Here is a 23887-nt window from a genome sequence, read left to right on the forward strand (position 1 = left end):
GAGACTGGAGAGATGGCTTAGAGGTTAAGGTGCTTGCTTGCAAAGCCAAAGGACCTCGGTTTGATTCCCCAGGACCCACATAATCCAGATGCACAAGGTGGCACATGCTTCTAGAGTTCCTTTGCAGTGGCTGGAGGCCCTGGTGTGCCCATTCTCTCTCTCTCTGCCTCATTCTCTCTCAAATAAGTAAATAAAATATTTTATTTTTAACTATTTTTTAAAAATAATTTATTTATTTGAGAGAGGGAAAAGGGGGTGGGAGAGAGAGCGAGCGACAGAGAGAGAATGGGCGCACCAGGGTTTCCAGCCACTGCAAACGAACTACAGATGCATGCGCCACCTTGTGCAGCTGTCTTATATGTGTACTGGGGAATCGAACCGAGGTCCGTTGGCTTTGCAGGCCTTAACCGCTAAACCATCTTTCCAGACCTTAACTATTTTTTTAAAATTAATTTATTTGAGAAAGAGAACGAGGCAGAGAGAATGTGTGCACCAGATGCCTCTAGCCACTGCAAACGAACCCCAGAAGCATGTGCCACCTTGTGCATCTGGTTTATGTGGTTCCTGGGGCATCGAACCCAGGTGCTTTTACTTTGCCTGCAAATGCTTAACTGCTGCCCTTCCTTTCCAGCCCTTGTTTCTGAACTTTCACAAGCGTTTCTCTCTTTTACACTGGCTGCTCCTTGCTTGGAGAGCTTGTATAGAACTTAAAAGCTTCTAGCTGCGTATGGTGTCTCGCCTCTCATCCCAGCATTAGGAAACCAGAGGCAGGAGGATAGCAGTTTTGACACCCTAACGCTAAACAACAAGCAGGAAGGGCTTCTAGAAGCCTCCACTGTTCTAAGTGGTAAAGGGCTTTGTACAGGTTCAAGCTCCCCCCAGGCAGAAGGCGGGCGAAACCTCAGCCCTAGCAACGAGGGCGGGGCTGAGCGCGCTGGTTGCCTAGGGCGCGTCACTTCCGGGTCCCGGGCGGGCCCGCGGGGAGCCACTTCCGGGGCGGCGCGCGGGCCGAGAGCCTTCAGGTACGGGCGGCGGGCGGCGCGGACGGGGACTCCTCCCGGGACCCCCCGAGCAGAGGCACTTGCGTGGGGGAGTTTGCGTGCCAGGGAGACTCGGGCCTCACCTCAGCCACGACCCGGGAGTCCTCGAGGCCGGCTCCCCTGCCTTTCCTCCCGCGGAGGGAGACGGAGCTCGGAAGTCGGTCTGCCCCGGGGCGGGGACTTGGTGTGGCCTGTATGGCAGTGTAACGTTGGGCATCTCTCCTCCGCGTCTGCATTCTGCCCGGTCAGATGGGCACGTAGGTTTCTTCTGAGCATTAAAAGACAGCGCGAGGGCTGGAGAGATTGCTCAGCGGTTAGTTAAGGCGCTTGCCTGCAAAACCCAGCGACCTGGGTTCGATTCCCCAGGACCCACGTAAAGCTAGATGCACAAGGTGGCGCATGCATCTGGAGTTCGTTTGCAGTGGCTAGAGGCCTTGGTGCGCCCATTCTTTCTGTCTCTCCCCCCCCCGCTTGCAAATAAAAAAATAAAATAATATTTTTTAAAAAGACAATGTAAAGTGTATAGGTCTACTGTATGTGCATGAAGGCGAATTCTCTTAAGAAACGGGGAAGTTATTAAATGTCATAGTTATTAGTAATAGTTATTAAATGCTTATCCGCAGTTCCAGTTATCTGTGACCTGAACAGTTTCTAAGTTTTAAATGTGTTTTGGGTAGCACAGTGACATCTCATCTTGCTCAGCGGATCTGTGCTGGATGGGCTACCCCTTCACTAGTCACTTGGCACACATCTGTGCTTGTGAGCATTATTTTGCTTAACATGGCCCCAAATACAAGAGTACTGATGTACTAACCATTGGGACTTGCCAAAGAAGCCACAAAATACTTCCTTTAAGTGAAGTAATAAGGAAAGAAACAAAGGCATATGTTGAGCTTGCCAAAATCTTCGGTAAGAACAAACCTGTTTGTGAAGTTATTTTTGTATGTGTACGTGGGTTTATGTATGTATGGTTGTATGAGTGTGGATGCATGTGCATGCTCATGTATGTGGAGGCCAGAGGTCAATGTTGTTGTCTTTCTCAGTCTCCATCTTACTTTTTTCTAGCTCAGGCTGACCTGGAATTCACTATGTAGTCTCAGGGTGGTCTCGAACTCTCGGTGATCCTCCTACCTCTGCCTCCTAAGTGCTGGGATTAAAGGTGTGCGCCACCACACCTGGCTCCATCTTACTGTTTAGCTGGGGCATCACATTGAACCTAGAGTTCAGTACTTTGGCTAGGCTGGCTAGCCAGCAAGTCACAGGGATTCTCCTGTCTCCATCTCTATAATACTGTGGTCCTAAGTTCCCTGGGCCACACTGGCCTTTTGTGTGGATGCTGCGTTCCAGTCTCTGGTACATGCTGCTGTTCAGCACCTTACCAGCTGAGCTAGGTCCCCAGCCCTTGTCTGTGAAATTAGAATGGAAAAGAAACTCATGCTGGGTGTGGGGGTGCTTAATCTGTAATCTCAGCATTGGAGAGGCTAATGCAGGATGAGCATGAATTCAAGGCCAGCCTGGAGTACATTGCCAGAACTTGTATAAATATAAAATTGTCCAGGCATGGTGCCGCCTGCTTTTAATCCCAGCACTTGGGAGGCAGAGGTAGGAGGATCACCACAAGTTCAGGGCCACCCTGAGACTACATAGTGAATTCCAGGTCAGCCTGGGTTCAGAGCAAGACCCTACATTGAAAAAGCAAAGATGGAGAAGGCATTACATTTGTGGGTGGAAGACATGAAGAGAAAATGTATTCTGACAGATGGCATTGTCTCGTGCCAGAAAGCTTCAGCCAGGGACCCCGTGAACCAGGTTACGTGAAACCGTTTACTCCAAGTGCAGGATGGTATTATAGATTGAAGAATGGATTTGAACCAAACAGGCTGCCTCTGCTGGTGGCGAAGTGTCTGCAAATTTCCAGAAGAAGAGGAAGAACATTGAAGGCCATGGAGAAGTGTGACTAGATGAGGAATTCGAAGAACTTCTTGTCTTCTGGAAAAGAAGAGGAATGTGAAGAAACTAGAAGTGTGGACATTGTCAAAATTTGCCAAATCTGGGCTGGAGAGATAGCTTTGTGGTTAAGGTGCTTGGCTGTGAAGCCTAAGAACCCAGCTTCAACTTCCCAGTACCCATGTAAACCAGACACACACGGTGGCACGTGCGCCTGGAGTTTGCAGTGGCTGGAGGCTGTGGCTCACCCATTCTCTTTATCTGCCTCTTTCTTGCTCAAATATATATAATTTTCGAAGTAGGGTCTCACTGTAGCTCAGGCTGACCTGGAATTCACTGTGTAGTCTCAGGGTGGCCTCGAATTCATAGTGATCCTCCTACCTCTCCCTCCCAAGTGCTGGAATTAAAGGTGTGTGCCACCACGCCTGGCCTACAAATAAATATTTTTTAAAAATTTGCCAAATCTGGGCTGGAGAGATGGCTTAGCGGTTAAGCGCTTGCCTGTGAAGCCTAAAGACCCCGGTTCGAGGCTCAGTTCTCCAGGTCCCACGTTAGCCAGATGCACAAGGGGGCACACGCATCTGGAGTTCGTTTGCAGAGGCTGGAAGCCCTGGCGCGCCCATTCTCTCTCCCCCTCTATCTGCCTTTCTCTCTGTCTCTGTTGCTCTCAAATAAATAAATAAAATAAAATAAAATAAAGACAAAGACTGAAAAACATTAAAAAAAAAAAATTGCCAAATCTTGGCTTGGAGATACGGCTCAGCAGTTAAGGAGCTTGTCTGCAAAGCCTAAGAACCCAGGTTCAGTTTCCCAGTGCCCACATAAAGCCAGATACATAAGGTGGTGCATGTGTCTGGATACCCTGGTGTGTCCACCCCCATCCCCAGATAACTTTTTAAAAATTGCCAAAATTGCAAGTCTTGTTTTGTATTGCATAGGCATTAAAGGACAATTATGGGGTGTGATCTTTGAATAGAGAGCAGCATTAAAGTCACCCATGTGATCACCAAAGGGTTATAGCCTCAGAAGTCATCCCGGTCAATCACTAGGAGACAACCTCCCACCGCAGCATCCCTTTGAAAGTTCTTTTGTTTATGTGGGAGAGAGGAGTACTATGCGCCAGGGCCTCTTGTGGCTGCAAACTCCAGAGAATTTTGTCACTTTGTACACCTGGGAAGTGAAACAAAGGTCCAGGAATTTATTAGGTTGCCAAGGATGACCTTGAACTTTTGATCCTTGTACCTCCACTACCCAAGTAAGTGCCAGATTACAGGTGTGTTCCACCACACTTGATTTATGCGGTGCTGGAAGTGAGACCCGGGCCTTCATACATACTGAACAAGCATTCATGCACCTGTGTTACTTCCCAGCCCTGAAAGGTTTTTTTTTTTGTTGTTGTTCTTTTCAATACTTATTTATTGGAGACACAGAGGAAGAAAGGTATGGGTGTACCAGGGCCTCTACAGGGTAAATGTATGTCCGACTCGTGCTTATTTGTGCGTCTGACTTTATGTGAGTACCAGGGAATCAAGCTTGGGCTGACAAGCTTTGTAAGCAAGCACCTTTAACCACTAAGCCATCATCCCAAGCCCGAGTGATTTTTTTTCAAATTAAGATTCTTAAATATTTATTGGGTTGGAGAGATAGCGTTAAGGTGCTTGCCTGCAAAGCCAAAGGACCCAGGTACAATTCCCCAGGACCAATGTAAGCCAGATGTACAAGGTGGTGTATGCATCTGGAGTTCATTTGCAGCAGCTGAAGGCCCTAGAGTGCCCATCCTCTCTGTCTCTTTCTTTTCCTTTCCTTTTCTTTTTTTTTTGAGGTAGGGTCTCACTCTAGTTTAGGCTGACCTGGAATTCATTATGTAATTGCAGGGTGGCCTCAAATTCTTAGCAGTCCTACCTCTGCCTCCCAAATGCTGGGATTAAAGGCATGTGCCACCATGCCCGGCCTTCTCTTTTTTTCTTTCTCTCTCTTTCAAATCAAAAAAATATATTTATTTATTTGATAGAGAAAGAGGCAGAGAGAGAATATGGGCACACCAAGGCCTCTAGCCACTGCAAATGAACTCCAGACATATGTACCACCTTGTGCATCAGGCTCTATGTGGATATTGGGAAATTAGACCCAGGTCCTTAGGCTCTGTATGCAAGCACCTTAACCACTGCGCCATCTCTCCAGCACTGTTTTTTGTTTTTGTTTTGAGGTAGAGTCTCGCTCTAGCCCATGCTGCTCTCCAGATTCACTATGTAGTCTCAGGGCAGCCTTAAACTCATGCCAGTTGCTCCTATCTCTGCCTCCTGAGTGCCAGCATTAAAGGTGTGAGCCACCACACCTGGTTTGTTCCATATTTTGTGCCCAGCTTTACTTGGATGGCTGGAATTGGCTGGTAGGCTTTGAAATCAGTTACCTTTAACCACTGAGCCATCTCTCCAGCCCCTGGAATCTCATACTTTTAAAAATCTAGATTAGGCCAGGCATGAGGGAGGCAAAGGTAGGAGGATCACCTTGATTGAGGCCATCCTAAGATTACATAGTGAATTCCAGGTGGAACGCTGGGAATCTATCCCAGGACTTCATTTTTTCTAGACAAGCATTCTGCCAACAGAGCCACACTCCCAGACCCTGACACTCATTTCTTACTCCTATTCCTCAGTCTCTTGGTTGAATTCTCAGAACAGATTTGGAAAATGCCTTCATGAGAAGCTAAGAATCTGTTCCCAGCATTCTTTATAACATTGGTGGAAAGCTAGTTCTGGAATCTGGGTTTTCAGTCTTTGTGGTTATTTTCTTATTTTCAAATTTATTTATTTATTTGTTTATTTTTCAAGGTAGGATCTCACTCTAGCCCAGCCTGACCTGGAATTCACTGTGTAGTCTCAGGGTGGCCTTGAACTCATGGCGACCCTCCTACCTCTGTCTCCCAAGTGCTGGGAATTAAAGGTGTGTGGCATCATGCCCTGCCATCAACTTTCCCTGTTTTAGAGGAACCCAGCAGTTTGATATTTTTCAGGCTGATATTTTGCAGAATAACCCTCCAATTGGGATGTTCTGTTTTTCTTATGATGAGCCTGGGGTCCTGGGCTTTGGGTAGGACGACCATAGAGAAGAGGGGCTAGGGCCTCATGACATCAGTGTGAATGGCAGTGTTGAGGTGTGACTACTCTTGTCACTGGAGGTAGTCAACTTTATTTTTTTTTACAGTAAAGTTATCGCTCCCCCATTTTTACACTGTACTTGTAGAAGGTTGACTGTATGTACAGTCTGCATTTGAGATTGTGCAAGTATGCCCCACACGTACAGGCAGAGCAGCTATAGAAATCAATTGAAATTTCTGTGTGAGACTTGTCTGTCCACACCATTGTCTGCTTAGTCAGTTGTTGGTGTCAGTGTGGACTCCTGGGTGCTTGCTTCAGACTACGTGTTATATCCTGTACTATGTTGTTGTTGCTCTGGTTGTCCCAGCTTTGGCCACTGGAAGCTTTTGACATACTTTCCTGTTTGTTTGTCTGTTTTTTTAAAGTAATTTCATGCTTTCTGCTTTAGGCTCATCCTATATGATTCTGACCCCAGTCCTAGAGTTAGTCATTTCCTCAAGGAACACTGATTCCTTCTATGCAAAAATGGCCTAGAAACCAAGACCCAGGCATGATGTGTGTTCATTGCTCCTGGGGAGTCCTTGCTTGTAGAAACCAAGGTCTGGGTACCTTGTATGTTCATTGCTCCTGGGGTGTCCTTGCTTCTAGAAACCAAGATCAAGGTATGATGTGTGTTTATTACACCTAGAGAATCTTTGCTGCTAGGAGCTCTAAGTGGAAGAGCAAGATATCTTTGTATATATACGGGTCCATAAATATGTACTGTGTGTGTTGGAATTAAGCTAAACTTACTATATGGATGTCTTCATCTGTCATTTATTACCACATGAATGATTTTAGCTTCCTTCTCTTAAACTTTATTTATTTTATTTTTCGAGGTAGGGTCTCACTGTAGCCCAGGCACACCCGGAATTCACTATGCAGTCTCAGGGTGGCCTTGAACTCATGGAGATCCACCTATCTCTGCCTTCCAAGTGCTGGAATTAAAGGTGTGAGCCACCATGCCTGGCTGTATCTTCCTTCTCTTATCTGGAGCCTCCTATTCCCCTTTGTGATGAACCCAGTTTCTACCATACATTGACTTTTATGTCAGTTTTCGTGGAGATGTATAGTGGCTTCAGAATTGTTGATCTAGATCCCATGGAATCAGCGTTGTCAGAGTGTATGTACGTATGTGTGATCTGGTGTATGTGAGTGCAGGCACGCGTGTACCACTGAGTGCTTGTGCAGAATCACCTCGGATGTTGGTCCTTTCCACTTTGTTTGAGGCAGGGTCTCTTGTTTGCCACTGCATACACTAGCAAGCTTCTAGGAATTCTCCTGTCTTTGCCTCCCGTCTTGCTCTAGGCCTACTGGGATTACATATGCATGCTACCTTGTCCATCTTTATTTTGTTTTGGTTTTTCAAGGTTGGGTCTCACTCTAGCCCAGGCTTACCTAGGAATTCACTATGTAGTCTCAAACTCACAGTGATCCTCCAAGTGATGGGATTAAAGGCATGCACCACCACACCTGGCTTTGCATCTATCTTTTTTATTTTATTTTATTTATTTTATTTTTTTGGTTTTCTGAGGTAGGGTCTCACTCTGGCTCAGGCTGGCCTGGAATTCACTATGGAGTCTCAGGGTGGCCTCGAACTCTTGGCGATCCTCCTGCCTCTGCCTCCCGAGTGCTGTATTTTATTTTATTTTTGAGAGAGAGAGAGAGAATTGGTGCACCAGAGCCTCAGCAATCGAACTCCAGATGTTTGTGCCACCTACTTGGCATGTGTAACCTTGTGCTTGCCTTGCCTTTGTGCATCTGGCTAATGTGGGATCTGGAGAGTTGAACATGGGTCCTTAGGCTTTGCAGGCAAGCATCTTAATTATTAAACCATCTCTCCAGCCTCAGATTTTTTTTTTGATCTATGTTAATTCTATGACATTCCAAAAACTCCTTTACTTTTTAGCAGCAACTAATTATATTTTGCTATGGCCTCTTTTTATTTTTATTTGTTTTGGTTTGTCAAGGTAGGGTCTACTTCTGCCTCCCAGAGCTGGGATCAAAGGCATGTGCCACCATGCCTGGCTTTGTTTTGTTTTGTTTTGGTTTGGTTTGGGTTTTTTTGGTTTTCCGAGGTAGGGTCTCACTTTATCCCAGGCTGACCTCTCAGGGTGGCCTCAAACTCATGGCAATCCTCCTACCTCTGCCTCCTGAGTGCTGAGACTAAAGGCATGTGCCACTATGCCCGGCTGTTTTTTTTTTCTTTTTTTGTGGTAGGGTCTCATTCTAGCCAGGCTGACCTGGAATTGGCTGTGTAGTCTTAGGGTGACCTGGAACTCATGGCAATCTCCTACTTCTGCCTTCTGAGTGACTGCTGGGATTAAAATTTTGTGCCACTCTCCCCTCCCTATTTTTTTTTTTTTTTTTTGTTTGTTTTTTTGAGACAGGGCCTTGCTGTTTAGCTTTTGCTTGTTGGTACTTTGGCCCTAAATTGAACTTGCAGTAATCCTCCTGTCTCAGCCTTCCTCTTGTGGGATTATAGGTGTGAGCCACCACAGCTGGCTTGTGTGGCCTTATTTGGTCTTTATCTAATGACCTCGGTTTCTACATGGCTGCATCCACACTGTTTATACAGTTTGTTTTTTTAAATTAGTATTATTAAGCAAACTTTCTTTTTTTATTATTATTTTTAATTTTTTTGGTTTTGTTTATTTATTTATTTGAAAGTGACAGAGAAAGAGACACAGAGAGAGAATGGGCAGGCCAGGGCCTCCAGCCACTGCAAACGAACTCCATATGCGTGTGCCCCATTGTGTATCTGGCTAACGTGGGTCCTGGGGAATCGAACCTTGAACCGTGGTCCTTAGGCGCATAGGCAAGGGCTGAACCGCTAAGCCATCTCTCCAGCCCTTAAGCAAGCTTTCTACTGGCTTGATAACACAGTGTTTCTATGCTGTTTATATTGTCATTTCAGTGACATATCATTATGTACCATAAGTGGATTAAGTGCTTTCTTATTGTTGGATGCTTAGTTGCTTCCTGTTTGCCAATACTATGAATGCCTTGAGCTTTTTTTGTACCTGGAGGCCTTTTCTTTTGAATTGTTTCCTTACTCTTAAATTCTAGGAAGTTCCTCAAAGGATATAATCACTTACGATTCTTGTTATATATTGCCTAATAATGACCCCGGGTTGGGGGGTCAGCATATTATAGTGAGCAGATACTGTTGTTTGGCACATGAGGACCTCAAGTCTCCAAGCGGTCAGGGGATCAGCGCGGCTGCCTGCTTCCTGATGCCCGGCCTTGTCGGCTATGTCACCCCAGGTCTTTATCATAATGTTGCTTTGGGGAACTGGTAAATCTGAGTGTGCATAAGCTCTGTAGGCTTCTTACAGTCTTGAGCATGTATTGTGGGGCCACAGTAATGTCAGTTTATGAGGTGCTGCTGAAGAAATGAGCCAGCAGTCTTTCCCTTGGCACTCAGTGCTGGACTCTGTAAAGGCAGTGCTCACAGCTGCTTGGAATTCACTTCGGGGCTAATGTATGAGCCACTCCAAACAGCCTGCCTGCAGTCTGAGCCTCTCACCTTGTATTTGACCAAAGATGGTATTCCTGACTGAGCATGGTGCCCCACCTGATTCACCACGCTTGGAACCAGATGATGTTGGCTTCTGTCCAGAAGTCAGATCCTTCCTGGGAGGCGGAAGATAGGCCAGCAGTCAGGATTCAAGGGAAAACTAAAATAAAATAGGTCTCAGGCTTTGAAGGGCATTTTCAGAGAAGGCTCAACTGATGTGAAAAGCATCTGTCTACCTTCCTGGCTCAGGCACATGCCTTCCACAGTGACCAGGGGCAAAGAGAAACAGCGTGTGGCTGTGTACCTCGTCCTGCTTGCTTACTGGGTTATCTTACCCTTATGCCATTTTCCCTGTCAGGAAAACAGTGCAAAGCAGAAGCCGCAGGGCCAAGGAGAGAGAAGTCCTTTCAGTCTCTGGTGGGCAGGGCCAGCCTACAGAAATATGATGTAGGCCACATACACAAAGTTTTCAATAGTCACAGTTCAAAGGTAAGAGCCAGGTGAGCTAGGTACTGTGATGCTAGAGTGTAATCCCAGCACTTAAGGAATTGAGGCAGGAGGATTTTGAGTTCCAAGCTAGTTTGGGTTACATGGCAAGGCTCTTTTTCAAAAGAAAAGAAGAGGAGAGGAAGTGCTGGCTGAGTGGTTATGTTTGCCTTCAAAGCCAAAGGACCAAGGTTTGATTGTCCAGTACCCATGTAAGCCATATGCACAAGGTGGCACAATGGTCTGGAGTGTGTTTGCAGTGGCTGGAGGCCCCATTCTCTGTCTCTGCTTCTTTCTCTCTGTCAAATAAATAAAAATAAATTAAAAAGGAAAAAAAGACAAGAAAAAGAGGGCTGGAGGGATGACTTAGCTCTTAAGGCACTTGCCTGCAAAGCCAAAGGACCCAGGTTTGATTCCCCAGGACCCATATAAGTCAGATGCACAAGGGGGTGCATGCGTCTGGAGTTTGTTTGCAGTGGCTGGAGGGCCTGGTGCACCCATTCTGTCCCTCTGTCTCTCTCAAATAAATAAAAAATTAATTTGAAAAAGAATGAAATTTCTTCAAAAAAACAAAAAAGGAAATAAAAACAGGTGAATATTTTTGTGTGACAAGATTTACCTTTCTTCTTTCCTTTTTTTCCTTTCTCTCTCTCCTCCTTTTTTTTCTCCCTCCTGTTTTTTGGTTTTTTTTTTTGTTTTTTTCAAGGTAGGGTCTCACTCTAGCCCAGGCTGACCTGGAATTCACTATGGAGTCTCAGGGTGGCCTTGAACTCACCATGATCCTCCCACCTCTGCCTCCCGAGTTCTGGGATTTAGGGCATGAACCACCACACCAGGCTTGTTTTTTTCTTTTCTTTTATTTTATTTTTTGTTTATCATTTGAGAGCAACAGACAGACAGAGAGAGAAGGAAGCAGAGAGAGACACCAGGGCCTCCAGTCACTGCAAACAAACTCCAGAAGCAGGTGCCTCCTTTGAGCATCTGGTTTACGTGGGTCCTGGGGAATTGAGCCTCGAACCAATGTCCTCAGGCTTCACAGGCAAGCACTTACCCACTAAGCCATCTCTTCAGCCCCTTTTGTTTTAAAATATTTTATTTATTTATTTGACAGAACGAGGGAAAGAGAGAGAGAATGGGCACCCCAGGGATTCCAGCCACTACAAACAAACTCCTGATGTGTGCACCACCTCGTGCATCTGGCTTGGTGGGTACTGGGGCATCGAACCTGGGTCCTTTGGCTTTGCAGGCAAGCACCTTAATGCTGCACCATTCCTCTAGCCCTTTTTGTTGTTGTTGTTGTTTGTTTATTTTGTTTTTTCAAGGTAGAGTCTCACTCTAGCCCAGACTGACCTGGAATTTCACTTTGTAGTCTTATGCTGGCCTTGAACTCACAATGATCTCCTACCTCTGCCTCCTGAATACTGGGATTAAAGGCGCATACACCACCAAGCCTGGCTTTCCCCTCCTGTTTTTTTGTTTTTGTTTATTTAATATTTTTATTTATTTGAGAGAGAGAAAAAGAATGAGCATGCCAGGGCCTCTAGCCACTGCAAACAAACTGCAGACACATACACCACTTTGTGCATCTGGCTTACATAGGTCCTGGGGGATTGAACCTGGGTCTTTTGGTTTTGCAGGCAAGTACCTTAACTAACTGCTAAGCCATCTCTCCAGCCCTGCTTGTTTGTTTTTGTTTTGTTTTGTTTTTCAAAGTAGGTAGGATCTCACTCTAGCCCGGGCTGACCTAGAATTTACTATGGATTCTCTGAGTGGCCTCAAACTCTCAGAGATCCTCTGTGAGGTAAGGTTTCACTCTAGCCCAGGCTGACCTGGAATTCACTATGTAGTCTTAGGCTGGCCTTGAACTCAGGGCAATCCTCCTACCTCTGCCTCCTGTGTGCCACTGCTGGGATTAAAGGCATATGCCACCATGCCCAGCACAGCTCTTTCTTTTTTGAGACAGTGTTTCATGTAACCAAGACTGGCTTCAGACTGCCCTTGAACTCCAGATTCTGTTGCCTTTATCCCCAAGTGCTGGGATTACAGGAGTGTCCCACTGCATAAGGCCTCTGTTCTGCTTTCTGTCTATATGGATTTTCTCATACTAGGATGTAATGCTTTCAGTACTATCACATTGTAGCATGTATCCAAATTTTGTTTCTCAGTATGTCTGAGTAATATTTCATTGTATGGGTATGCCATATTTTGCTTATCTGTTAGACTCTTTGTTGTTTCTTTCCCTCCCCCCCCCCCTTTTTTTTGTTTTGTTTTGTTTTTGAGGTAGGGTCTCACTGTAGCCCAGGCTGACCTGGAATTCACTGTGTAGTCTCAGGGTGGCCTTGAGCTCACTGTGATCCTCCTACCTCTGCCTCCTGAGTGCTGGGATTAAAGGTGTGCACCACCACATCCGCCCTCCCCCCACTTTTTTTTTTTGAGACAGGGTTTCACTATGTAGATCAGGCTGGCATGGAACTGTCAAGATCCTCTTGTCTTTGTCTCCTGAGTAACTGGAATTATGCACATCAGCTACCATGCCTGGCTCTGTTTCTGTTTTTCTGTGTCTGTGTGAGTGTCGGCAGGGATGTGTGCGTGCCATGCTGCACTCAGTCTTCTGAAGCTTCCAGGAACTTTCCTGTCTTGTTTCCCGTCTCTGCATCTGGCATCTCTCTACCAGCCTGTTAGGAGTAATAGAAGCCCACTATGGCTTCTGACTTTTTTTTTTTTTTTTTTTTTGCCAAGTATATGAGTAACTATTTTTTTATATTTTTTATTTGTTTATTTGAGAGAAAGAGAGGGAGAGAGAGGTAGATAGAGAAAATGGACGCGTCAGGGCCTTCAAGAGCTGCAAAGGAACTCCAAACACATACACCATCTTGTGCATCTGGCTCGCATGGGTCCTGGGCAGTTGAATCTGGGTCCTTTGGCTTTGCAGGCAAACACCGTAACTGTTAAGCCATCTCACCAGCCCTTTTGTTGAGGTAAGGTCTCACTGTAGCCCAGGCTGACCTGGAATTCACTATGTAGTCTCAGGGTGGCCTCAAACTCACTGTGATCCTCCTACCTCTACCTCCCAAGTGTTGGAAGTAAAGCATGCGCCACCACATCCAGCAGCTTCTGACTTTTTATGTAGGGTCTGAGATTCAAACTTGGGTACTCAAGTTTGAGCAGCAAGCTCTTGATCCACTGAGCCAACTCTCAAGCCATGTTTCTATTTTTCAACTGCTGTGAATAATGGTGGTGATTCATAAGTGTCTTCCCTCATTCTCTGGGCTGTCTTCACTCTTGAGAAATGTCCTCTGTGCACAAGTTTTCAACTTTCATGTGAAGTCCAATTTTCCTTTTATTCCCTATGCTTTTGATGTCAGATCCAAGGAATTGTCGACAATTAAAGCAAATGCCATAGAGAGCTTTCGCCCTATGTTTTCTCCCAAAAATTTGATAGTTTGGGTGCTTGCATTTAGGCCTTTGATCCATTTTTAATTAGTTTTTCTATATGATGTAAGATAGAGCCCAGCTTCTTCTTCTTCTTCTTTTTTTTTTTTTTTTTAATGTGGATATCCTGTATCCTATCACCATTTGTTGACAAGACTGTCCTTTTCCTTGGAAGAAAAGGGTATGTCTCCCTTGTTTGAAAATCAGCTGACTTTGTATTTTATGTGTGCTTATGTTTCTGGGCTCCCCACCACTCTGTTGCTTTGTGTGTCTACAGAGCTTTCTGTTAAGTTTTGACATAAGATAAGTTTTTCAACTTTGTTCTTTTTCATATTAAATTGATTTTAGCAGTGTAATTTATTAATATGTTATCTCAACATATAATCAAGATAAAAACATTAATGGGATACTTTACATTCTTTTTTGTTTTTTTAAGAAAGAAACTTAATCTAGACCAGATTGACCTGGAAATCTCTATGTAACCCAGGCTGGCCTCGAACTCACAGTGATACTCCTACGTCAGCTTCCCAAGTGCTGGGATTAACGGTGTGAGCCACCACACCTGGCTGGACGTTCTCTTTTTGTATGTGCGTGTGTGTGTGTGTCTATGTGGGCCAATGGTCTACAGCAGGTATCTTCCTCAATTGTTCTCAGTGGTCTTCTTTGAGAAAGGGTCTCTAGCTGAATCTGAGCTTCCTGATTTGGCTAGACTAGCTAACCAGTGAGCCCTAAGGATTCTGTCTGTCCCCAGCACTGGGATTACTGATGCATGTCACCACTTTAGCTTTTATGTGGGTGCTGGGGATCTGTCTCAGGTCTTCATGTTTGTGTGGCAAACACTTTACCACCGAACCATCAACCCAGCCCTGAGATATTTTGCATATTAATAATAAGGTGTTTATATTAAGTCTTGAAATTTCATGTGCATTTTGACTTAATAGTCACTCAGTTCAGACCAGCTGCCTGGGGTTTGTGGGTGCCACATGGCTAGCTCAGATTTAGCTGAAAGCTACACTGTAGCATAGGTCTCTGAAAACACAGAGGCTGGACATTCAAATTTGCTTGGTGCCACAGTAAATTTGTCCTTTTATACTTGGGTGACAGAAGGAAGCCATTCATGGGTGCTGTGGTAGAGGGGCCAGGGAGGAGGAGGATGGCCCAGTGAGTGCACCCTTGGAGGAGGAGTGGGGCTTTCTGAAGCAGTGGTGGTCAGAAAGGCCTTTCTGGGATGAGCTCAACTTCCCAGGTTTGAAAGGGTTTTGAAAGGGCCTCGTGCTTTTGATGAGCCTTAGCCAGTTCTTGAAACTCCAAGGAATTAGGAATGGGATGGGGCTGGTGAGAGGAGAGATGGGACCAGACCTACCACCACTGCCCCTCCTGTCCATGTCTCCTCACTGGTCTCCCTGTATCCCGTATCCCATTGAACAATGTAACTTGGGGTTTGAGAGATGGCTTAGCCATTAAGGCACTTGCCTGCTAAGCCTAAGGACCCATATTCTGCTCTCCAGATCCACGTTAGTCAGATGCACAAAGGTGAGGCAAGCACAAGGTTGCACATGCCCACTAGGTGGCACAGCATCTGGAGTTCAATTGCAGTGGCTGAGGCCCTGGTGCAATTCTCTCTCTCTCTCTCTCTCTCTCTCTCTTGATGTCTCTCTCTAACTGTCTTTTTTCTTAAATGCACTTTACTCGTTTATTTATTTGAGAGAGAAAGAGCAAGAGAGAGAGTGAGAGAAAGAATGGGCATTCCAGGGCCTTCAGCCACTGCAAATGAACTCCAGATGCATGCACCCCTTGTGCATCTGGCTTATGTGGGGCCTGGAGAGTTGAACTGGGATCCTTTGGCTTTGCAGGCAAATGCCTTAAATGCTAAGCCATCTCTCCAGCCCTGTTCTCTCTCTTAAAAAAAAAAAAAAAAAAAGTAATGGGCTGAGTGTGGTGGCACATGCCTATTAATCCCAGCACTCAGGAGGCAGAGGTAGGAGGATTGCCGTGAGTTGAAGGACATTCTGAGACTACGTAGTAAATTCCACGTCAAACTGGGCTAGGGTGAGACCTTACCTCAAAAAACGAAAAAAAGGGCTGGAGAGGTGGCTTAGCAGTTAAGTGCTTGCCTGTGAAGGATCCCGGTTCGAGGCTTGATTCCCCAGGACCCACATTAGCTAGGTGCATAAGGGGGCGCATGTGTCTGGAGTTCGTTTGCAGTGGCTGGAGGCCCTGGCGTGCCAATTCTTTCTTTCTCTCTCTCTCTGTCACTCTCAAAAAAAAAAAAGTAACTTGGACCTGGGCATGGTGTTGCACGCCTTTAGTCCCAGCACTCACTTAGGAGGCAGAGGTAGGAGGATTGCTGTGATTTCAAGGTCACCCTGAGACTACATAGTGAATTCCAGGTCAGCCTGGGCTAGAGTGAAACCCTTGAAAAACAATAGAATAAATAAATGAATGTATTACATATATATATATATATATATATATATATATATATATATATATACACATTATATGCATATTATATATATATGGGCTGGAGAGATGGCTCAATGATTAAAAACACTTGCTTGCAAAGCTAGCTGGCCTAGGTTCAATTCCCCAGCCACCCATGTATAGCCAGGTGTACAAAATGTTGCATATGTCTGGAGTTCATTTGCAATGGCAAGAGGTCCTGCCACATCCGTTCTCTTTCTTTCTTTCTATCTCAAGCAATCAGTATAAAAATTTATATATAAAGCCAGGCATGGTGATGCACGCCTTTAATCTCAGCACTCAGGAGGCAGAGGTAGGAGGATTGCTGTGAGTTGAGACTACCCTGAGACTGACTACATAGTGAATCCCAGGTCAGCCTGTGCTAGAGCAAGACCCTACCTTGAAAAACCAAATAATAATAATAAATAGAATAAGTTAAAAAATAAAAATGTATGTATGTATGTATGACGTGTGTATGTAATGTATGTAACTTAGAGCTGGGTGTAGTGGCACATGCCTGTAATCCCAGCACTCAGAGCAGTCAGATGGTTGCAGCAGGAGTGTTAACCTTAAGTTCGAGGTCAGCTTGGGCTACATAGTGAGGCCAGATCTGTCTCAAAACAACACAAAGTAACTTGGGTCCAGTCTCTTCCCTGCTGTACATTTTACTCAGTCAAGTCAGAGGAGAGTGTCCTAGAGTCTGTCCCTGCTCTAGTCTCACCTGCTCCCAGTCCCCTCCCATCACTTCTCTGTCTGAATTGGTCCCGTTTTCTCACCCTTGGGCTTGGCACATGCTTTTCCTAAGTGTTCTCCAAGCATTTGTCACTCCCTCGTACATCTCATCTCCGTGTGTTGTCAGCCTCCATCTTGAGCAGGGATCTGACAGAGCAGGGACTCGTTCTTCAGTTCTTAGTATCCCTAAATGTTTGGTGCATTAGTCACTGGGTAAGTGAATAAACTAATTAAACAAAATCAGAAATACTCAGCACCTGGGCTAGGCAGGGGTAAGAGGCTCACCATGAGTTTGAGGCCATCCTGAGACTATGTAGCGATTTCCAGGTTAGCCTGGGCTAGAACAAGACCCTACTTGGGGCAAAAGGAAAAAAAAAGGCAGAAAATATTGGAGGCCTCCAGCAAATATTGATTTGAGATTTTTGTATTTGCTTATTTATTTTCATTACGTTGCATTTGGAAAACTTCAAACTTGCAAGCAAAAGTTAGAAGGATAGTTCACTGTCCATATATCCTGCAATTAGATTCAAGAATTGTTAGCATTTACCATAGTTGCCTTAAGTATTTGTGTGTGTGTATGTGTGTGTTTGCTGATTTAATTGGGACCATTTAAAGGTCACTTGTACAAACCTCATATGTACTTTTTGCATCTAGAATTTGGCTCTGGAGAGGGGTGAGTTTGAAGAAACCTGTGGCAGTGGTGGCTTGGGCCATGGCCTCTGACCTGGACTTCTCACCACCCGAGGTGCCCGAGCCCACCTTCCTGGAGAACCTTCTGCGGTATGGGCTCTTCCTGGGAGCGATCTTCCAGCTCATCTGTGTCCTGGCCATCATTGTGCCCATTCCCAAGTCCCACGAGGCGGTGAGTTGTGTCCTGCCATCTCAGCTCCTCTGAATGCCAGGCTGGGTTCTGGGTCTAACAGAGGTGTTACCACAACCTAGATCAGCAGGAACACTGCTGGGCCCGGGGCCTTGTCAACTTCATGTGTCCTGAGAGCCCACCTGGGGATTGGACTGTTACTAACCCTTGATTTGTTATGCATTGGTTAAGATGTCTTGTTTTTGTTTTGCTTTGCTTATATATATATAGGAAGAGAGGGAGGGACGGGAAGGGAAGGGAAGGGAGGGGAAAGGAAAGGGAAGAGGGAGAGGGGAATGGAAAGAAGGAAGGAAGGGAGGGAGGGAGGAAGGAAATGGTCACACAGGGCCTCTTGCTACTGCAAATGAACAAACTCCAGATGCATGCACCACTTTGTGCATCTGGCTGTATGTGGGTACTAGAGAATTGAACCCAGGCTGACAGAATAAGCCGATTTCTGCCAGGTAATATGGAGAAGATGGGACAGCATTCCAGGGCAAGGAAACTGCCTGTGCACGACTCTCGTATTGAAGGACTGGCTAGTTCAGGAACTGAACGAAGTGACTGTACCCAGGGCACAGAGGGGACTTATTGAGAGGTGTAGCCAGAGGTGTGGACAGGCGCCATAGGGTTTGAGGTGTACAGTGACCCAGTCACACTGGTGGTTTTGTTTTGGTTCTCATTCTGTGAAGGTCTTTATTTTAGTACTCCCTCCTTCCACCCACTTTTCTACATCCACACCCCTTATTTCCTCTTGACGTTGATGTGTTGGAGAAAGCAAGTCATTGTCATCTGCAATCTCCACATCCCTGGATTGGGCCGATTGCTTCGGTGTGCTCACTTTTCCCTGTGTCCTTCCCACAGGCAGTTCCATACAGGACCCCTCGTCCACTCCATCAGCTATTCTGTGCACGGCTCGTGGCTGGTGCTGTGTACTTAGGACCCCTCGTCCACTCCATCAGCTATTCTGTGCACGGCTCGTGGCTGGTGCTGTGTACTTAGGGCCCCTCGTCCACTCCATCAGCTATTCTGTGCACGGCTCGTGGCTGGTGCTGTGTACTTAGGGCCCTTCGTCCACTCCATCAGCTATTCTGTGCACGGCTCGTGGCTGGTGCTGTGTACTTAGGGCCCCTCGTCCACTCCATCAGCTATTCTGTGCACGGCTCGTGGCTGGTGCTGTGTACTTAGGGCCCCTCGTCCACTCCATCAGCTATTCTGTGCACGGCTCGTGGCTGGTGCTGTGTACTTAGGGCCCTTCGTCCACTCCATCAGCTATTCTGTGCACGGCTCGTGGCTGGTGCTGTGTACTTAGGGCCCCTCGTCCACTCCATCAGCTATTCTGTGCACGGCTCGTGGCTGGTGCTGTGTACTTAGGGCCCCTCGTCCACTCCATCAGCTATTCTGTGCACGGCTCGTGGCTGGTGCTGTGTACTTAGGGCCCTTCGTCCACTCCATCAGCTATTCTGTGCACGGCTCGTGGCTGGTGCTGTGTACTTAGGGCCCCTCGTCCACTCCATCAGCTATTCTGTGCACGGCTCGTGGCTGGTGCTGTGTACTTAGGGCCCTTCGTCCACTCCATCAGCTATTCTGTGCACGGCTCGTGGCTGGTGCTGTGTACTTAGGGCCCCTCGTCCACTCCATCAGCTATTCTGTGCACGGCTCGTGGCTGGTGCTGTGTACTTAGGGCCCCTCGTCCACTCCATCAGCTATTCTGTGCACGACTCGTGGCTGGTGCTGTGTACTTCCTGCTGCATGTCAACAGATGATGCTGTCTAGCCTCCTGCACGTTCCGAGTCTCTTAGTTCAGGTGGTGTCACCTGATTCCTCCTTCACACCCCTCACTCAGTCTTATTCTAAGTGGCTTCATTATTTCCTTCCATGCCAGCTAGTGGTGAGGTGACTCTTCGGTGAGGCCTCTCCCGCAGCCTGTGCGTGCTCTGAAGTGCTTTCTTTTGTGGGTTTCTAGAGGAGTGAGGTTGATTGTGCCTTGGTAACCTCCAGTGCTGACCAAGAAAGCCTGGATTTTCCTGTAATTTTGAACTTGAACTATACTTGTCTATATTAGATCTTTTTTCTTTTGTTTTGTTTTTGATGTAGGGTCTCACTCTAGCCCAGGCTAGCCTGGAATTCACTATGTAGGCTCATGCTGGCCTGGAACTCACAGTGATCCTGTTACCTCTGCCTCCTGAGTGCTGGAATTAAAGGCCTGTGGCACCATACCCAGCTAAGGGCTGGAGGGATGACTTAGCAGTTATGGCACTTGCCTGGGAAGCCTAAGGGCTCAGGTTCAATTACCCAGATCCACGTAAGCCAGATGCACAGGGTGGTTCATACATCTGGAGTTTGTAGTGGCTAAGGGCCCTGGTGTGCCCATTCTTTCTCTCTCTCTCTCTGTATTTGCCTCTCTTTCTGTCTCTTTCTCTCTCGCTCAAACAAAAAAGCAAATAAATAAATAAGGTATTAAAAAATTATTTTAGGGCTGGAGAGATTGCTTAGCGGTTAAGGCACTGTTAAGCCTAGGGACACAGGTTCGATTCCCCAGTACCTACATAAGCCAGATGCTCAAGGTGACATATGTGTCTGGAGTCGTTTACAGTGGCTAGATGCCCTGATGCCCATTTTCTCTCTATCTTCCCCTCTCTCTTTTTCTTTCTCTCTCTCAAATTAATAAATAAAACGTGTGTGTGTGTGTGTGTATGTGTGTGTGTGTGTATGTGTATATATACTGTTCAGTTTTTTTGTTTGTTTTTTTTTCCGAGGTAGGGTTTCACTATAGCCCAGGCTGACCTGGAATTTACTATGTAGTCTCAGGGTGGCCTTGAACTCACAGCAATCCTCCTACCTCTGCCTCCTAAGGGCTGGGATTAAAGGCGTGCACCACCACCACACCCGGCATAAATAAAACATATTTAAAATTTTTTCAGGGCCTCTAGCCACTGTAAAAGAACCTCAGATGTATGTGCCACCCTGTGCATTTGGTTACATGGGTACTGGGGAATCGAACCTGGGTCCTTTGGCTTCATAGGCAAGTGTCTTAACCACTAAGCTGTCTCCCCAGCCCAATAAAACATATTTTAAGAAAAAGCTGGGGGCTGGAGAGATGACTTAGTGGTTAAGTGCTTGCCTGTGAAGCCTAAGGACCTCGGTTCATGGCTCAATTCCCCAGGACCCACATAAGCCAGATGCGCAAGGGGGTGAATGTGTCTGGAGTTCATTTGCAATGGCTGGAGGCCCTGGCGCACCCATTCTCTATCTATCTATCTGCCTCTTTCTCTGTCTGTCGCTCTGAAATACCTAAATAAAAATAAACAACAACAACAAAAAAAGCCAGGCATGATGGCTCACACCATTAATCCCAGCACTTGCGAGACAGAGGTATGAGAATCACCGTGAGTTCAAGTCCAGTCTAGAGCTACAGAGTGAATTCCAAGTCAGCCTGAGCTGGAGTGAGACCCTGCCTTGAAAGAAAAAGGAAAAAAGGCCTAGGGTGGAACATGTTTTTAATCCCAGAACTCGGGAAGCAGAGGTAGGAGGATCACTGTGAGTTTGAGGCCATCCTGAGACTACAGAGTAAATTCCAGTTTTAAGTCAGCCTGGGCTAAAGCAAGACTTTACCTTGAAACACCAGAGAAAGAAAAAGAAAAGGAGGAGTTGGGCCAGGTGTGGTGGCTCCATGCCTGAAATGGTAGCACTCATGACATTGAGGCAGGGAGATTGTCACAGGTTTGAAGCCAGTCCAGAGTCTATAGCGAATTCCAGGTTGGTCTGGGGTATAGAGTGAGACCCTGTCTCAAAGAAAAAAAGTTTGAGAGCTGGAGAGATGGTTTAGTGGTTAAGATGCTTGCCTACAAAGCCTGAGGACCCAGGTTCAATTCCCCAGTACTCACGTAAGCCAGAAATACAAGATGGTGCATGTGTCTGCAGTTTGTTTGCAGTGGCTAGAGGCCCTGGTGTGCCCATTCTCTTTTTTTTTTTTTTTGGTTTTTCGAGGTAGGGTCTCACTCTAGCCCAGGCTGATCTGGAATTCACTATGGAGTCTCAGGGTGGCCTTGAACTCACAGCGATCCTCCTACCTCTGCCTCCCAAGTGCTGGGATTAAAGGCGTGCGCCACCACGCCCGGCCCATTCTCTCTTTCTATCTGGCTCTCTCTTTCAAATAAATAAATAAATAAATAAATAAATAAATAAATAAATAAATAGAATAAAGAGTTGCAATACATACTGATATTGCCAGTTCATACTGTAGTGCCCTTATTTATGATTTCATATTTGTATCTATGTTATGTTGGTGGTCTCACTTCCTAGAAACACTAACAAGATCAATCTGCTCTGTCCAGCTGTATCAAATGTCCTCCAGACCACTCCAGGTTCAGTGAGTGACAAGGAGGCTTCGCAGGTGTGACAGGCTATAAAGTGAAGTCAGCAGAGAGGAGAAAAGAACACGGCAAGATGGGAGGAAAACCGCATAAGCCCCGAGAGCACGCCCTGCCCGAGCCACGCAGATGTGTTAACTCTCCAGTAAGGAGCGGTGCCAAACCCGTGGCACCCTTGTTGTCTGTCAGGGAAGACTGGCTCCTTTAGAGACTCAGTGCCCAGGACTTTGGCTTTTGTTTTTGTTTTTCTATCTCAGGCTGACCTCAAACTCAGTATGTAGCCAAGAATGGCCTTGAACTCTTGATTCTCCTGCCTCTACCTCCCAAGACCTAGGGTTACAGGTGAGCCCCACCATTCCTGGTTTATGTGGTGCTGAAGATCAAATTTGGGGTTTGTGTGTGCGTGTTAGGCAAGCACTTTACCAACTACATCCCAGAGCTACATCCCAACCCACCAGTTTTTTTTTTTAATTTATTTATGTATTTTATTTGTTCATTTGAGAGAGAGAGAGACTGAAGCAGACAGAAAAAGAATGTGAGAAGTGGAGCGCCAGAGCCTCCTGCCTTTGCAAATGAACTGCAGATACATGCACCACTTTGCATCTGGCTCTGTGTGGGTACTGGGGACCGAATCCAGGCTGTCAGGCTTTGCATGCAAGCATCTGTAATCACGGAGCTATTTCTCCAGCCCCTACCCCGGGTTGTTAATGTGGACTGGCCATCTAAGCACTGTCTGCCTACCATCTACCCAAATTCCAGACCCCAGAATAAAGCAGGTGCTCAGCACAAGCCACATTGTTTGCTCACCCTGTTTAGGCACAGGAGCAGCCCTTATCCTCGTGAGTCCTGGAAACCATAGAATGGGGCTGGGGAGAGGGCTCAGCACAGAAGAGTGCTTGCTGCTCGAACACAAGGACCTGAGTTTGATCCTCAGCACCCACATAAAGAGCTGGGTGTGTCCATGTATCCCTGTAATCCCAGTGCTGAGGGGACAGAAACAGGAGGATCACTGGGATTCCTTAGGCAGCCAGTGTCACAGAAAAATGGGGCCCACACACATGCAAAATAAATAAATGAAAATTTTAAGAAGAAGACAGAGCTGGGCGTGGTGGCACACACCTTTAATCCCAGCACTCGGCAGGCAGAGTTAGGAGGGTTGCTGTGAGTTCAAGGCCACCCTGAGACTACAGAGTAAATTCCAGGTCAGCCTGAACTAGAATGAAACCCTACCTTGAAAAAATGAAAAAAAAAAAAAAAAAGAAAAGAAAGAAAGAAAGAAGATGACAGAAACCCAAGTTCCCAGATGCCAGCCAAGGGCCAACCTTACAAGCAGACTTTGTTGTTGTTGTTTGGTTTTGTGGGGTTTTTGAAGCAGGGTCTCACTTTGGCCTAGGCTGACCTGGAACTCACTTTGTAGCCCAGGCTAGCCTCAAACTCAAGGCAGTCTTCCTACTTTTTAGCCTCCCAAATGCTGAGGTTAAAGGCATGCACCACCATGCCTGGGCACGAGCAGGCCTTTGTAGGATAGTGGTCATTATCTTTTGTTAACTTTATTCTACATACATACATTATGCGGATAGTAGTTGAAAATAGCTGCTATTTTTACTAACATTAAGATGGAAAATGAAATTTGAGATTTCTTTCTGGCCTTGGATATCCCCATAGGAAGGTGTGGTCCAAGTGTGATGCTTAGCCAATTCTCACTTGGTGTGGGTTACTCCCACTCTGGAAGATGGTAGGCTAGTTTGCTGTAACTTGTTTTTAACTTTGAGGGTGTTTTTTCCCTTGTTGATTTGTTTTTGAAAATCACATTTATATATGTGCATGCCTTTAATTTATATTTTATATTTATATTATATATATGTTAAATGCATCTATAAAACATGCAATTCACACTC

The 23887-nt window shown here is 46.1% G+C and overlaps 1 protein-coding gene across 2 annotated transcripts in view; it reads left to right on the top strand.

Annotated features, from left to right (window-relative positions):
- Nucleotides 1–972: 972 nt before the first annotated feature.
- Manbal (mannosidase beta like) overlaps nt 973–23887 on the top strand; it is a 36874-nt gene continuing 13959 nt past the window's right edge. The window contains exons 1-2 of one of the 2 annotated variants that reach the window (XM_045155676.1): nt 973–1022; nt 17412–17619. In XM_045155676.1, coding sequence (XP_045011611.1) covers nt 17470–17619 — 150 coding nt within the window. In that variant the 5' untranslated portion in view covers nt 973–1022; nt 17412–17469. Of the gene's footprint in view, nt 1023–11310; nt 11335–17411; nt 17620–23887 lie in introns of those variants that run through there. The other variant, XM_045155677.1, reaches the window with a different exon arrangement.

The sequence above is a fragment of the Jaculus jaculus genome, chromosome 8 (genome assembly GCF_020740685.1).
Source record: "Jaculus jaculus isolate mJacJac1 chromosome 8, mJacJac1.mat.Y.cur, whole genome shotgun sequence".
NCBI classification, from domain to species: Eukaryota; Metazoa; Chordata; class Mammalia; order Rodentia; family Dipodidae; genus Jaculus; species Jaculus jaculus.